Raw genomic sequence first — 14,331 nt, forward strand, 5'->3', positions numbered from 1 at the left:
TAGGCTTGGGGAGGGGTGAAAGCATGCTACGGTGAAGTCACTCCCTTTGCATAGAACACTCCCATCGCAAGGTGAACCGGAATGAAAGGTCTATCTTCTACTCAGTCCCAGGTACACCTCCCTTTCGCGGCGCAGCAAACGTTCCCCTGGGGTACACTCAGAACACCCGCCCATGGATTGCGCCCTCTCTACTCGCTACCCTTCTGGGTTTGGAGCTAGCCCTAGGCAACGCTACCTTCCGCCCCTAGCAACGGCTCAACTGCTTTCCTCTTCCTATAGGCCAGCAGTTTTCGTTTCTTTTTCTGATTGGTCCGCGTAACTCTATTTTGAGCAATCAGTAGCAGCCACGGGGATCTAACACACTCCCACCCATTCTGGGGGTGATCTAGGAGGGAACACGTTTTTATTTCCTGCATCCAGTTCTCTGAGAAAGCGCCTAACTTATCAAACCGTTATGGGTCCCCTTGGAATGAGTCTCTAAGACATTCTGTTTATTTCTCTTAGGCCCGTAATGTCTTTCCCTTGCCTACGCAGCCCCTCCGAATGGTACGGCCCGCACGACTCCCCTCCCGCCCTCCTCGCCCGCTGGCAGCTTTGAGAGCCCGAGTCCTCGGCTAAGTTAAGTCCACTCAGCTGCGGAGACGCTACCATCTGTGCTTAGTAAATGGGGAGACTCTAATCTTCGGGTGCCCCTCTGCCGCTCAGACCACTTCTCGCCTCTCTCATCTGTTGCGCGAACAGTAGGCGCGAACCCCACACGGGTGGTGGCACTGCCGCTCCCGGTGCCACTGGCAGCGCGGGCATGGAAACGGGGCGCGTGGTACGACCCACGCCCCGCCCCGCCCCGCCGGAAGTGAGGTGTCTCACCCTCCAAGTTCCGGCTCGCAGGGGGTGGGGAGTGTTGTTAACCGGGGCCGCCTCCGCAGTCGCGGGCATTGAGCGGGCTCGCGGTGCTGGGCTCCTGGTGAGTGGGCCGGGGTCGGGCCGGGGTTGTGGTTGGAGTCGGGACCTGGGCGTTCCCCTTCGAGGCCTCCGGGGTTGACGCGCCCCCTCAGCCCCGCCGCCCGCTGTCGGCCTGTCAGCTGGCGGTAGACGGGCGCCCGCGCGGCCGCTCTCCAGGAGGCCCGGCCCCGCCTGCGACGCTCGCAGCTCCCGGCGCTTACAGGTGCGCGGCGGTGGGGGCGACCCGGCTCCCTATCCGTCCCACTCCTGCATCCTGACGGTCGGCCGTTTCTCCGGTGCCCCGAGTTGACACTGCCCCGGGGGGTGGGGGGCGCCAGGGTTCCAGGTTGACGTACCCCGCCCCGCTCCTGCGGGGCGCGCGTCAGAGCTGCCCACCCTGACCGAGCTGTCACTGGCGCTGCCCCTGCCCGTCTGCGCCCCCAGCGCCTTGCCTTCTCCCAGACCAGGCGGCCTGTTCCCGCTTCTGGAGGTTTCTGCTTTTGTATCCCACCCCATCAAAGTCACTTTTAGGGGCAAAGGGAGCAGCTCCCTCCTCCGACTTTGCCGCCTTTCCTCATTCTTCCCTAGAGGCGGCGGTCTGGCAGGCAGCGTGGAAAGAGCCCTAGATTTGAAACGGGACTAACCCAGGCTCCAGGCCTTGCGTCAGTGTGACCACTTAACCCCTTTGAGTCTTATCCTTCTAATTTGTAAGATAGGGAAGCATATGTTATTCTTGACGCGATGATGGTGAGGACGAAGTGAGGTTTTCTTTCCTTTCTCCTGTTTGTTAACGCTGCGTCTCAGGCACGGTGCTAAGCTTGCACGGTATGGGCATCAACAGTTCTTTCTTTTCCCCTTGCAGGTCCTCAGGCCAGGGCAATGTTCCGAACTGCCGTGATGATGGCGGCCAGCCTGGCGCTGACCGGGGCCGTGGTGGCTCATGCCTACTACCTCAAGCACCAGTTCTACCCCACGGTGGTGTACCTGACCAAGTCCAGCCCCAGCATGGCAGTGAGTTCAGGGCTCAGGGAGGGAGGAACTCCCTGGGAGGCAAGGAGGAGTCTGCTTCAGACAGGGGTGGGGCTAAAGGTCAGATAGGTAGGACAAAAGTGAAGTAGCTGCCAGACCTAATTTGGAACCAGTTGTGATGGGGATGTGGAGAGGTTCTTGAATGATGAGCCCCGGACAGAACAAGGCAGAAAGTGACCTCGAAACATAGCCTCTCTTCACTCCTAGGTCCTGTATATCCAGGCCTTTGTCCTTGTCTTCCTCTTGGGCAAGGTGATGGGCAAGGTGTTTTTCGGACAGCTGAGGGCAGCAGAGATGGAGGTAAGATGTTCATGGCTCCGAAGGTGAGGGGCAGGGAGCTGGGCAAACAGAATGTCTGAGTTCCATATCCTTCCTTGTTCAACCTCCAGCACCTTCTGGAACGTTCCTGGTATGCTGTCACTGAGACTTGTCTGGCCTTCACCGTCTTTCGGGACGACTTCAGCCCCCGCTTTGTTGCTCTCTTTACTCTCCTCCTCTTCCTCAAGTGTTTTCACTGGCTGGCTGAGGACCGTGTGGACTTTGTGAGTTGGGTCAGGGGATTCTCTGGAGCAGAATGGCTGGAGGGCAGACTCATGGAGTGAGGGCTGGGTTGGGGGTGTGGGGTGAGCCCCAGACTTCCTGACAGGCCCCCTCTCTGCTCTGCCTCAGATGGAACGCAGCCCCAATATCTCCTGGCTCTTTCACTGCCGCATTGTCTGTGAGTGAGACCCACGGGAGTGGAGAGGAGGGAGCTGGAGGGAGAAGAGGCGCCATGAAGGACTGGAACATGAAAAGTCATTAACCATGGAGCATGCTGTAGAGCATAGGCTGCCCGCTCCACCCACAGCTGTACAGGAAAGATAATTTAGGAAGTTAATTTGCATCATCTCTGCCCTGTTCCACTCCAGGGCTTCTCAACTGCCTGGCCCCTTATTAGCTCTTTGCCTCCTCACCTGGAGCTTGGGCCACCCTTAGGCAGAACCAGAGATCCCAGGGGGCTGGGTTTGGTGGAGTGTGCCCACCTGACTAGATGGCTGGGGCCATGGTGGGCTTGAGGGTGGGAGCTGTCTTGGAGCAGGAAGTGGCTGTCAGGCCCTGGGCTGACCCCACCAACCTCCCATTTGGGGGGTCCCCACAGCCCTTATGTTCCTCCTGGGTATCCTGGACTTCCTCTTCGTCAGCCATGCCTATCACAGCATCCTGACCCGAGGGGCCTCTGTGCAGCTGGTGTTTGGCTTTGAGGTAAAACTGGCTTGGGAGGTTGGGAGGACAAGCCTGAGGTGGCACTGCACGTGCCTTGAATCACTTCACAAACCTTTACTGAGCACCTGCTCTGTGGCCAGCCCGTGTGGCCACCAAGGAGCAGCTGTCAGTCAGTCCCAGCCCTGCCCACTACACACTCCTGGAAGAGTGGGCAAAGCCTAGAAAGGCACGTGTGGAGGAGCCCTGACCTGTTGCTCAGGGAAGGCGTCCTGGAAGTTGATGCCAGAGGAGCTGGCTGTTAATGGACAGAAGGAATTAGCTGGATGGACAGCTGGGGAGGCGTGTCTGGTGGTGATGGTTCATCTTTGTTGAGTGCTTTCTGTATGCCGGGCCCTGTGCTGAGCATGACCTGCGTCTGTTTTAATCAGCAAAGCAACACTGTTACACAGGAGCAGTTAATTCTGTCATTGACAGACATGCAAACTGAAGTTCAGAGTGGTCTAGTGAGTTGCTGAAAGTCACATCAGCTAGTGAGTGGAGAAGTGAGGAGGACCCTGGTGGCATCCAAGCCTGTGCTTGTACCGTGGCACTCTGCTGTGCACAGGCCTGGGGATAGCAGAGTTGGGCTGGAGCAAGGGGGCTGCATTCTTAAATTCCCTGCCGCCCTGCCCCCCAGTACGCCATCCTGATGACCATGGTGCTCACCATCTTCATCAAGTATGTGCTACACTCCGTGGACCTCCAGAGCGAAAATCCCTGGGACAACAAGGCTGTGTACATGCTCTACACCGAGCTGTTCACAGGTGAGGAGCCTGGACCTCCCCAACCTGTACCAGCGTCCCCAGCCCTGCCTACCAAGTCCTGTGACCTGCCACTCTCTGTCCCCCTGACGCCCAGGCTTCATCAAGGTCCTGCTGTACATGGCTTTCATGACCATCATGATCAAGGTGCATACGTTCCCTCTCTTCGCCATCCGGCCGATGTACCTGGCCATGAGGTGAGTCTAGCCGGCCCTGCCACACCTTGAACCCCTCCCCCTGTCTCCCTCCTCTACTGAAACTGTCCTTTCAGGCAGTTCAAGAAAGCTGTGACTGACGCCATCATGTCTCGCCGAGCTATCCGCAACATGAACACACTGTAAGTGGGCCTGTCCCAGCTGCTTGCCCAAGCTCTGCCCCAGGTGCCCCGCCTCCAGCTCTGGTCTTGACGTGCCCTTGGCCTGTTCTGACCAGGTATCCAGACGCCACTCCAGAGGAACTGCAGGCGATGGACAATGTCTGCATTATCTGCCGAGAAGAGATGGTGACTGGTGCCAAGAGACTGCCCTGCAACCACATTTTCCATACCAGGTGGGAGAGGCCCAGAGGAGCCTGGGCATCAGGGGTGGCTCTGGGAGGCAGAACCCCAGGGACCTGCCAACCACTGCCTGGTCTTGATCCCCAGCTGCCTGCGCTCCTGGTTCCAGCGGCAGCAGACCTGCCCCACCTGCCGTATGGACGTCCTTCGGGCATCGCTGCCGACCCAGTCACCGCCGCCCCCTGAGCCTGCAGATCAGGGGCCACCACCTGCCCCCCACGCCCCACCACTCCTGCCCCAGCCCCCCAACTGTGAGTGGCCCCTTCATCTGGCCGTCCAACACTGTTGGGTACTTGCCCTGAACTGGGAATGGGAAATCTTGAGGTGAAAGAGTCCCTGCCCTCTAGACGGGGTGGGGGGGGCCACAAGGGCTGGTCACAGGAAGAGACATAGATGACTGCGGTCACAAGTGATCTGTGCTGAGCTCAGAGAGGGCCTGTGGGGACAGAGGACAGAGGACGTCCAGACCCCCTCCCCCTGCCTGCATCCTGGATCTGTCTCAGTTTGGACCTTTTCTCACCACCGGTCTTCTCTCTGCAGTCCCCCAGGGCCTCCTGCCTCCCTTCCCTCCAGGCATGTTCCCGCTGTGGCCCCCCATGGGCCCCTTCCCGCCTGTCCCACCTCCCCCGGGCTCAGGAGAGGCTGCGGCCCCTCCGTCCACCAGTGCAGGTGAGCCCTTTGGAACCACATCAGCCAGGGGATGGAAGCAAGGGAAGCAGAGGCCCGTCAACACTTGCTGACTTCCTGTTCTTGCTCTTCAGCTGCCCTTTCTCGGCCCAATGGAGCAGCCACAACCACAGCCGCTGCTGCCGCCTCTGCCTCAGCACCTGGTCCTGCCTCCTCCCCGGAGGCCAGCCCTGCCCCCGGCTTCCCCTTCCCCCCTCCCTGGATGGGCATGCCGCTGCCTCCGCCCTTTGGTAAGTGGGGCCTCTCCAGGGGTGGTTTGGGGAGGTGGGGGGGTGTCAGGCCCAGGCTGAGCCTCTCTCTCTCCCTTCAGCCTTCCCCCCCATGCCTGTGCCTCCTGCAGGCTTTGCTGGGCTGACCCCAGAGGAGCTGCGGGCTCTGGAAGGCCATGAGCGACAGCACCTGGAGGCCCGGCTACAGAGCCTGCGCAACATCCACACGCTGCTGGACGCCGCCATGCTACAGATCAACCAGTACCTCACCGTGCTCGCCTCCCTGGGGTACGTCTACACCTGGGGCCAGGGTGGGCGGCGGGGGTGTGGAGCTGCCGAGAGCAGGCCCCCAGCGGTGGTTTTCGGCCCTTTTCTCCTGCCACCCGTTGATTCGGGCATTCTACCTGTAGGCACACCCAAGGTGTCAGGGTTCTCGGTGTCTTTTTATCCTGCCCCTGCACAAGGCCTGTCTGGATCTACGGAGGAGTGGGGTTTATCAAAGAGCTGACCTGAATCTTGTTCCTTTATACTTTCCTAAAGTCAAATTACTCATAATTCCTGGTACTTCAGTTTTATCATGTACACCCTCTTGACACAGGGTGACACTTTGGGAATCACGGCCCTTGATCTGAGACAGCAGATGAAGTCACCTGGAGCTAGCCTGGCCCAAGTTCAAGTCCTGATCCTATCACTCACTCACTTTGTGACCTTCGTTACCTTGTTTGAATAGAGGTGTTCTAATTCCTATTCGCAGGGAACGTGTACAAAGTGCTTGGTACCCAGCAATGTCAGTACAGACTTGGAGGGGAGCCTGAGTCTGAGACTCGTGTGCTTTGTGGGTTACTCCGTGGACTGTCTTAGTTGGGGGGACTCGGCAGTGTAACAGTGAATGCGGCCCGCAGTCCCTGCCTGTTCGTGGTTTACAGTCTGTGGTACAGAATTTCAAGGAGTCACGCAACACGTGTTCACTGGCGTCCGCTGGTGACCACGTCGGTGCTGGACTTCACCCTGCCAGGCGCGCCGAGTGCAGTCTGTCCAGTCAGGCCAGGATGCCACGCCCTCCTCTCATCCCTTCTCTTCCTAGGCCCCCCCGGCCCGCCACCGCAGCTCAGCCCACTGAGGAGACTGCCCCTAGCGCTGTCGCTGCCACCTCTTCCACCAGCATCCCCAGCTCTGAGGCCACCACCCCATCCCCAGGAGCCTCCCCACCAGCCCCTGAACCCGAGAAGCCTTCAGGTAGTTGCGGTCAGCCCCCAGGGAGTGGGCCAGGGGCCTTGTCTGGGTTCCACTCCTGGACCTCTCTGTCCCCAGCTCCTGAGTCAGCGGGCACTGAGGAGCTGCCTGAAGATGGGGAGCCTGATGCAGCGGAGCTGCGCCGCCGCCGCCTACAAAAGCTGGAGTCCCCTGTTGCCCACTGACAACGCCTCAGTCTTGACCTGCCCCCTCTCGAGCAGCCCTCGCTGGGACACATCCTGCCACCAAGTGCCAGCTCCCTCCCTCCCTGCACCAGGGAGCAGTAAGCCCCAGCTCTGAGGCAGAGGAGGTGGCACCCTAGACCAAGTGCGAAGAGGCTGGAGGCCCCAGCTGACCCCAGCCCTTGCAGTCCCCTGGCAGCCATGGGGATTTGGGGTCACTTCCAGGCTTCTTCTCCAACCTTTCAGCCCTGTATTCTGCTGGGCCCGTGAAGGCAGAAAGGTGCAGCATCTGAGACGCCCTCTGACCCCCCAGTGCCCTTCTGGGAGAAGGGGCAGCCCCTCTGAGCCCCGCTTGTGTGTGGAGTCACGCTGCAGTGCCGAACAGTATTAGCTCCCGTTCCCGAGTGTGGACTCAAGGGGCTGGAGGCAGGCCAGGAACTTGCTCCTGGCCCGTCCACCAAGACTGGTACCTAACCTCTTTTCCTACCTAAACTCTCCGGAAGTTCTTTGCGGTGGTCTGCTGTGCCCTTTGTGCCCTGTGGCACTTCCATGTCTTACTGGCAACCACACAACTCAGGGAAAGGAGTATCTGGGGGTGGAGGGGCAGGCGACAGCACCGAGGGGCCCTGCTGTGCCCCTCCCCCCCGGGCCCTTTTCTCCCTGTAGTTTAAGGTGAGACTCTGGTCTCACCCAGCAGGCACCGGGCAGCCTCACTCTAGGCTGAGAGCTCGTGTGTCTGATTCTGAACCACTGCAAGCCTCAGAACCTACGGAAAGGCCACTTCTTAACTTGCAGAATTTTTCTTGAGTTTAGAAGAATGGGAGTTACTTCCTTGCTGTCTTCTGGCTTAAATTTTGAATTGGAATGCCTGACCCCCAGGAAAGGGAAGCAGGAGTGCTGACTTCCTCATCTTTCCAGTTTAGAAAAGGCTCTGGGCCAGGTAGGGCCCACAGGAGCCAAGGCCTTGCCTGCCGTCTTTTTCCCCTTGGTTTTATGTTACAAGAGTTGCTAGAGACAGTTTCAGATGATTATTTAATTTGTAAATATTGTATAAATTTTAATAGCTTAAATTGTATATACAGCCAAATAAAAACTTGCATTAATGACTGGTGGAACTGGTGTGATAGGATTGGTGTGCCACACTCCCTTTTTCTAAACTCAGGTTGTAGACTTGAGAGTGGCCTGGAATCTGCGGGTTTATTTATACAAAGCAGTACTGTCCCTGGGCAGTGTTGAATTATTAAGGTCTTACTGAACCCCAGAGAAGGTAACTACCTTGCCTGAGGTCAGAGCAAGTAGGGGAGCCATGCTTTGAACCCTGTCTTGAGGCAGCCTGATGCTGAGGTGGGGGTGGGGTTGGATCTCAGGTCTCGGGCCTTTAGGACTCCCAAGGTGAGGCAAGTGTGAAGGTTCCTTGGCTGGGGCAGGATAGGACGATAGGGACAAAAGGTCAGTATCTTCCTGCCTCAAGTACGTTGTCCAGCCTTGATACCAGGTCAGTAACCTGGAAAGGATGGCCATGGGCTGCGCCAGGAACTCTCAAGGAGCCCTGCAGGCCAGCTAATCACTTAGCTTCCTGGAGCTAGAAACCCAGTCAGGTCCAACTCTAATACAGAAGGAGATGGAGGCCACTTTTTACCTCTCCATGGGTAAAAGGAATGAGCCCAGGGTCTGACGTGCATGGCACTTGGAAATGAAGACCTCCAGGATCTGTGTCTGAGTCATCCTGGTTTCTCTGTAGTCTCTACCAAGCCAGGTCTGACCTAGAAGGGCTCAAGGATTTTTTGCAGCAGTGAAGGTCTGTGGCCCAAGGAAGAAATGTGCCCAATGGGTCTGCCCTGGGCTACCCTCCGGTAAACCAGGCTGGGCTATTGCTTTCGAGAGAGAGGCAGTTAACCTCTAAAGCTTGAGTAGCTCAAGTCAAGGAGCTCCAATGAAGGGAGAGCAGGATCACGCCAAAGTGGGGCCGCGAGGCAATTAACACTCCCCTCAAGCTTGGCTGTTTCTGGTGTGTCTCCAATGTCAGACAGCCCTCCCCCAGTGCTGGCACCCATACCGAGTCCCATTTCCTCCTTTATGCATGCAATGCCTGCTCCAAAAGCCCTAAGCCCTGGTCTCTGTACCCCCTCTTTCCTTGTTGCTCCAACAGCCTCCTCCCTCCTCCTGGGATCCCCGGGACTGCAGTCTGAGGGGCATGCTGTCACGGAGGCTGCTCAGCTGGGCATCAGAAGCCCTTCTCCAGGAGCCAGGCTTTGAGCTGCTGATCAAAGTAGCCCTTGATCCGAAGGGTACCGGTCACCTCATTGACCTGGGTGATAGGTGTCTTCCCCAGCAGTGGGCTCAGAAAATCTTCCACATCCTTCTGCAGGGCCTGGGGGAAGATGACGGATCAGGCCTGGTCAGGAGACCCTTCTCTCCAGAGGCTCCTGTCCCTTCAGCCCTGAAGTCAGAATTGGACCCTGACCTACCCACCTACTTACCCAAATGTCCCCCTCCACCTTCCGGATCACAGTCATCTGACGGTTTCCATGCGTGATGTCCTTGTAGACTGGAATGTTGTGCATCCGAGAGCGCCGCACGAAGTAGGGCAGGTTGGGTGGGGGGTCTGTGACAGAGAGGGACAGGGATAAGTCAAATGTCCTCAGACTTCCTCTCACCTTGCCTTTCTCCCCGATGTGTAGAGGGTCAGTGAACACAAGGGCAAAGCCACCTCCAGACTTCAGATCAGAAGACCCGCGCTTTCCGTAAGCTGAGTGCCAGGACCAGCTTGTTCACACTGGTACCTCAGGGCCCAGCACGGGCCCGGCACCAGCAGGTGCTTAAGAAGTGAAGTCGGGGCTCTGCCTCCCTGGATCTTTGGATCCCCCTCTGGAGCCAATCGTTGCCCTTCTCCACTAGGTCAGGGAGGCTAAATTCAATCTGGCACAAAGGGATGGCGATTTACAAGAACCGAATACCTAGCACAGACCGAGCTCTGCACAATCCACTTTAATGTGCTAAGCAGATGATCTCTATTTTGCTGAAACTAAGGCTGGGAGAAGCTAAGCAACTAGATCACACTGGAAATGCATGGCAAAACCAAACCTGGACACAGAACTGCCCAACTCCCAAGCCATGTCTCAATTATGGCCAGGGTGGAAGTTTTTGGATCATCTCTCTATGCTTCACTTTTCCCACATGAGAACACCTCACCCCAACAGTGTGAATGGATGGGTCCTACTAAAACAGGTATGCAATCCCCGGCCCTTTGTTGAACCTAAGATGCTAGCTCTAAGTGATTTCAATATAACCCTCTGGGGAGTTGAGAGCCTGGGCCAGGGCAGACAGACCACTAGGGAGGGGGATGTTTCCCTGCAGCCTTCAAGTTATCCCCATCACCCAGCTCACCTCTAGGGGGCTGCCAACCACAAGGAGTGGGATAATGTTCGTGCTCTGGGGGCTTTGGGATGCTGGTAGGGGGTAACAGGCGCTCCACAAAACGGTATTCATCCACAGACTCCAGGAAGCGGGGGTAATCAGGAGTCCCCTGGGTCTGGCTCTGAGACAAAAAAAAAAAAACCTCTCCATCAGCTGGCAGAACTTCAGTTAAGTAGAAAAAGGAAACATTACAGGCAAAAAGAAGAGCATAAATAAAAGGCTGGAGTTTAACTAGTATAAAAAAAAAGGCCGCTCACTGCACTGCCACCCCTTTCCTGGGGTCAGGAAGTAGGAAAGCACCAGACTTGAGTTTGCCAGGCTGCAGGGTACAAGTCTGAGGGTACAGGGTTACCCTCAGGGTACAAGGCTGAGGATATGATGGTTAGCGCCACGGACTCAATAGACAAACTCTGGGAGATAGTGAAGGACAGGCACAGCAAAGACTGGTGTGTGCTGCAGTCCATGGGGGACACGACTTAGTGACTGAACAACAAAGGGTACAAGTCAGGAACTCAGAAGGGCCTGCCTCTCAGGATTTTTGTGGGACTCAAATGAGAAATGTGTGTATACCTCTGGAAAGACGAGTAACCCTAGGTCTGACCAATCCGGCATTTTTCAATATTTTAGCTTCCTCTGAAGATTCTACTGAAATATTCTACCTCTGGGTTAGGGACTTTTAGCAATCGTGATAATTTTCCACTCACACTCATCTGACGTGACCTTCCCTCACCTGGAACATTTCACGCTCAAATTGTTATGGACATAACCAGGCACTAAGTGCTTACGGGTACTGTTTCCACTTAATTCTTTTAATTCGACATGTTAGGGGTTTTACTACCTCCTTCGTACGTCCAAGACAGATAAAGACATTAGCAAACAATATACCTAAGGTCACATTACAGTCTGTTCTTCCATACTTCTCCCAACAGAAAGCCCGGGTTCCCAGGGTTACAATGAAAATGAAAAGATGAAGCGGCCTATATATCTTGAGTCCTAGGTTCCCAAAAGCGTCGCCAATGATCTGGGGCCAATCCTCAACCTTTGGAACGGCTTCTTCAAAAAAAAAAAAAGGAGGCAGCCAAAAAAAGAAAAAACTAGAGAGCGAGAGTCGGATGTGCTGATTAACTCAAGTTGTCCTGTTAATTAACTCAAGTTGTCCTCCAATCATATTTCAATCCTGTTAATTTAATTAACTCAAGTTGTCCTCCAATCATATTTCACCTGTTAATTTAATTAACTCAAGTTGTCCTCCAATCATATTTCAATCCTGTTAATTTAATTAACTCAAGTTGTCCTCCAATCATATTTCAAGCCCCACGTTCGGAAACGCGCTCCAGGCCATGCAACCTTCTCTGTCAATCTTGTATCTGAGCTCCAGAAAAGTGCCCCCTAGGGAGGGCGCAGTTTTTAGATTATAAGGCACACAGTGAGCCTCACACCTAGCCCTCTGCCCCCAGCTCCAGGATCAGCTCTCTCACCAGTCGCCGTAATCCGCAGCCCGGCGGGACACCGGTTCTCCAGCCCCGCAGCACAAACCGAAACGTAGCCACCGCCATCTTGAACTGTCCCCTAACTAGCTTTCTGCGCGCGCAATCAGCCTGGTCCCGCCCCTTCCTGTTCGCCCCGCCCGGGACCGAGAAGGCGCCTGCGCAATCACAAAGAGGCGGAGCCAGAACGGCTTCGGGCGGTACAAATATCAGAGGCCTTGGCGGTCGCTCCTCAGTGACGTCGCACGCAGCAGGCGGAGAGGACGTACGCTTCCTCGCTCCTTCCTCTTTCTCGACTCCATCTTCGCGGTAGCGGCAGCGGTGTCTGCGATCTAGGTAAGAGTTCGGCTACGGGTGGATCGGAAGGACTTAATAGCATATTGGCCTCGAGGTTAGAAGACGCGGAAAAAACAGGGAACGAGGGACTGTTCTTGGGGTTGATTCCCGTCGATCCTCCCTGGCAATTCGGGCCTTACCCACGTGAGACCCCGAGACCACCTACTTCCCTGCGCAGTCGTCCCCAGCCGCCCACCCATTTACCGATCCTCGTCTCTCCCAGAGTATTTATTCTCTTAGAAACCACCCTCCCTGTATTTTTTTCAGTCGCCAACATGCAGCTTTTTGTCCGCGCCCAGGAGCTACACACTCTCGAGGTGACCGGCCAGGAGACGGTCGCCCAAATCAAGGTAAGACTCCCTGGTGCCGTCTGGTTTTTGTGTGTGTGTGTGTGTTCTTCATCCTCGCTCCTTGCGGGAACGCTGAACCTTGTTTTTGTCCGTAGGCTCATGTAGCTTCGTTGGAGGGCATCGCTCCAGAAGATCAAGTCCTGCTCCTGGCTGGCACGCCCCTAGAGGATGAGGCTACTCTGGGCCAGTGTGGGGTGGAGGCTCTGAGCACTCTGGAAGTAGCCGGCCGCATGCTTGGAGGTGAGTTGGGGAGGACTGTATTTTGAACCGCTTGTAATCTTATGGGTGTAGAGTGTGTCCTCAATCCAAGGTGGTTCTTCCTGTTTACCTCCCTCAGAAGGAACTTTTGAGCGGTCCACAGGAGACTGAGCCAGAGTGTAGTTCTGTTTCAGTCACTTACTAGATAGACTCTTGTCTGTGTCCTAGTTTGCTCGCTAAAACTGGGTCGTCAGACCAGATCACCAAAGGGCTCTTTGTCATTCAGTTGCTAAATGTGTTCTTCTTTTTGCGACCCCATGAACTGTAGCACACTAGGCTTCCCCATCCTTCACTATCTCCCGAAGCTTCCTTAGGTCTTGTTTAAAGTCAGGAGCTAGAAAATTCTGAAGTGACACCCCAGAATGTACCAGACTAGACGTTCTTGGTCAAAGTTCAAATCTCTATGACTTTGTTTTCATTTCCTCTTGGGCCCATCTTGCCTTTAAAACCTTAAGTTGAGGGAGAAAGGATTTTGCTCAGTGGTGCCTTCTTGTTCTAACTGCTTGCTGTCCTCCTTTCCCACTACAGGTAAAGTCCATGGTTCCCTGGCCCGTGCTGGGAAAGTGAGAGGTCAGACTCCCAAGGTAAGTGAGAGTATTGGTGGTGGTGTTTGGATTTTGTTTTTTCTGGCACAGCTAAGCCAAAACCCTGGGCTCTTGCCCTGTTCGGTTTCTTTGTTATTGGCAATGAGCCAGAGGGAAGGCCTAGAAGAGGCAACCCAGGTCTGATCATCCCTCCCTTTTCCCAGGTGGCCAAGCAAGAGAAGAAGAAGAAGAAGACGGGCAGGGCCAAGAGGCGTATGCAGTACAACCGGCGCTTTGTCAATGTTGTGCCCACCTTTGGCAAGAAGAAGGGCCCTAATGCTAACTCCTAAGTCCTCTGTAATCTTGGCTTTCTCTAATAAAGCCACTTAACCCAGTCATACCATTGTTTCATCTTCATTTCCAGGGCCTGAGGGAATGATGTGGTTTCTAGGGCTAGTGGTATGAACAGGCCTCACTTTGGTTTCCTGGCATTATGGACTCAGTGACTGGACGGGAGTGGAAGAATGGTAAACATGTTTTTAAAAAACTTCCTGTGAAAATTGGTAACCACAGAGACCAGCCCTTGGGGGAATATCAGTCTAGTGTTTCTCTGAACTGGGAATAGGTGTGGCCTTCCTGGAGTTCAGGTCAGGAATCTGGTCTACCCTAGCTTTAGAAAGTCTTGCCTGATCACATTGGCACTGCAGTGATCATTTGTTGTGATTTCCTGACTGGCCTTGCTAACCTAATCATAGACGTCACAGGTGAGGTTGCTTGGTTGATGGGCTTAGTGCTCCCAGAAGTGGAGTTATCTGGAGCTGATTAAGGTTTCCTAGAAACACATGTATACGCATTCATTGATTCTGCTAAGGTTTTTGAACCTCATGGTTCTTGGGCTACAGCATACTATGGGGTAAAGACCTTGGGCTCTAGACTTAGGACTGTCTTGAGTCTGTATCCTTGTTCCATTTATTCATTGGCTTTTTTTTTTTTTAACTGTGTTATGCAGCTTACAGGATTCTGGTTTCACAACCAGGGCTCGAATCCAGGCCTGGCAGTGAAAGCACTGAGTCCTAACCACTGGACTGCCAGAGAAGTCCACTGCCATCATCTCCCAG

At 55.2% G+C, this 14,331-nt stretch overlaps 3 protein-coding genes across 6 annotated transcripts; 2 read left to right on the top strand and 1 right to left on the bottom strand.

Annotated features, from left to right (window-relative positions):
* The first annotated feature begins 354 nt into the window (after window positions 1-354).
* On the top strand, window positions 355-7,952 carry SYVN1 (synoviolin 1). Of its 4 annotated transcripts, none has more exons than XM_055580838.1 (16): window positions 355-964; window positions 1,805-1,953; window positions 2,179-2,271; window positions 2,361-2,513; window positions 2,641-2,689; window positions 3,110-3,213; window positions 3,851-3,977; window positions 4,072-4,171; window positions 4,246-4,311; window positions 4,407-4,523; window positions 4,618-4,781; window positions 5,071-5,199; window positions 5,292-5,447; window positions 5,528-5,714; window positions 6,511-6,662; window positions 6,738-7,952. In XM_055580838.1, the coding sequence occupies exons 2-16, from the start codon at window positions 1,822-1,824 to the stop codon at window positions 6,842-6,844; spliced, it is 1,836 nt and encodes a 611-aa protein (XP_055436813.1). In that variant the 5' UTR covers window positions 355-964; window positions 1,805-1,821; the 3' UTR covers window positions 6,845-7,952. The 4 variants fall into 4 exon arrangements, with proteins under 4 accessions (XP_055436813.1, XP_055436815.1, XP_055436816.1 ...); XM_055580840.1 differs by having other exon boundaries at window positions 5,558-5,714; XM_055580839.1 differs by lacking the exon at window positions 355-964 and adding an exon at window positions 978-1,165.
* MRPL49 (mitochondrial ribosomal protein L49) lies at window positions 7,870-11,870 on the bottom strand. Its single transcript, XM_055580850.1, has 4 exons — window positions 11,737-11,870; window positions 10,229-10,379; window positions 9,322-9,446; window positions 7,870-9,212 (listed from the first exon to the last, which is right to left on the bottom strand). Exons 1-4 carry the CDS (start codon window positions 11,812-11,814, stop codon window positions 9,066-9,068), a joined length of 501 nt encoding a protein of 166 aa, XP_055436825.1. The 5' UTR covers window positions 11,815-11,870; the 3' UTR covers window positions 7,870-9,065.
* A 70-nt stretch (window positions 11,871-11,940) lies between these two features.
* Window positions 11,941-13,611, top strand: FAU (FAU ubiquitin like and ribosomal protein S30 fusion). Its single transcript, XM_055580851.1, has 5 exons — window positions 11,941-12,081; window positions 12,349-12,431; window positions 12,527-12,671; window positions 13,218-13,273; window positions 13,438-13,611. Exons 2-5 carry the CDS (start codon window positions 12,357-12,359, stop codon window positions 13,561-13,563), a joined length of 402 nt encoding a protein of 133 aa, XP_055436826.1. The 5' UTR covers window positions 11,941-12,081; window positions 12,349-12,356; the 3' UTR covers window positions 13,564-13,611.
* Window positions 13,612-14,331: the final 720 nt, after the last annotated feature.

Source organism: Bubalus kerabau, chromosome 5 (genome assembly GCF_029407905.1).
Source record: "Bubalus kerabau isolate K-KA32 ecotype Philippines breed swamp buffalo chromosome 5, PCC_UOA_SB_1v2, whole genome shotgun sequence".
Lineage (NCBI taxonomy): Eukaryota > Metazoa > Chordata > Mammalia > Artiodactyla > Bovidae > Bubalus > Bubalus kerabau.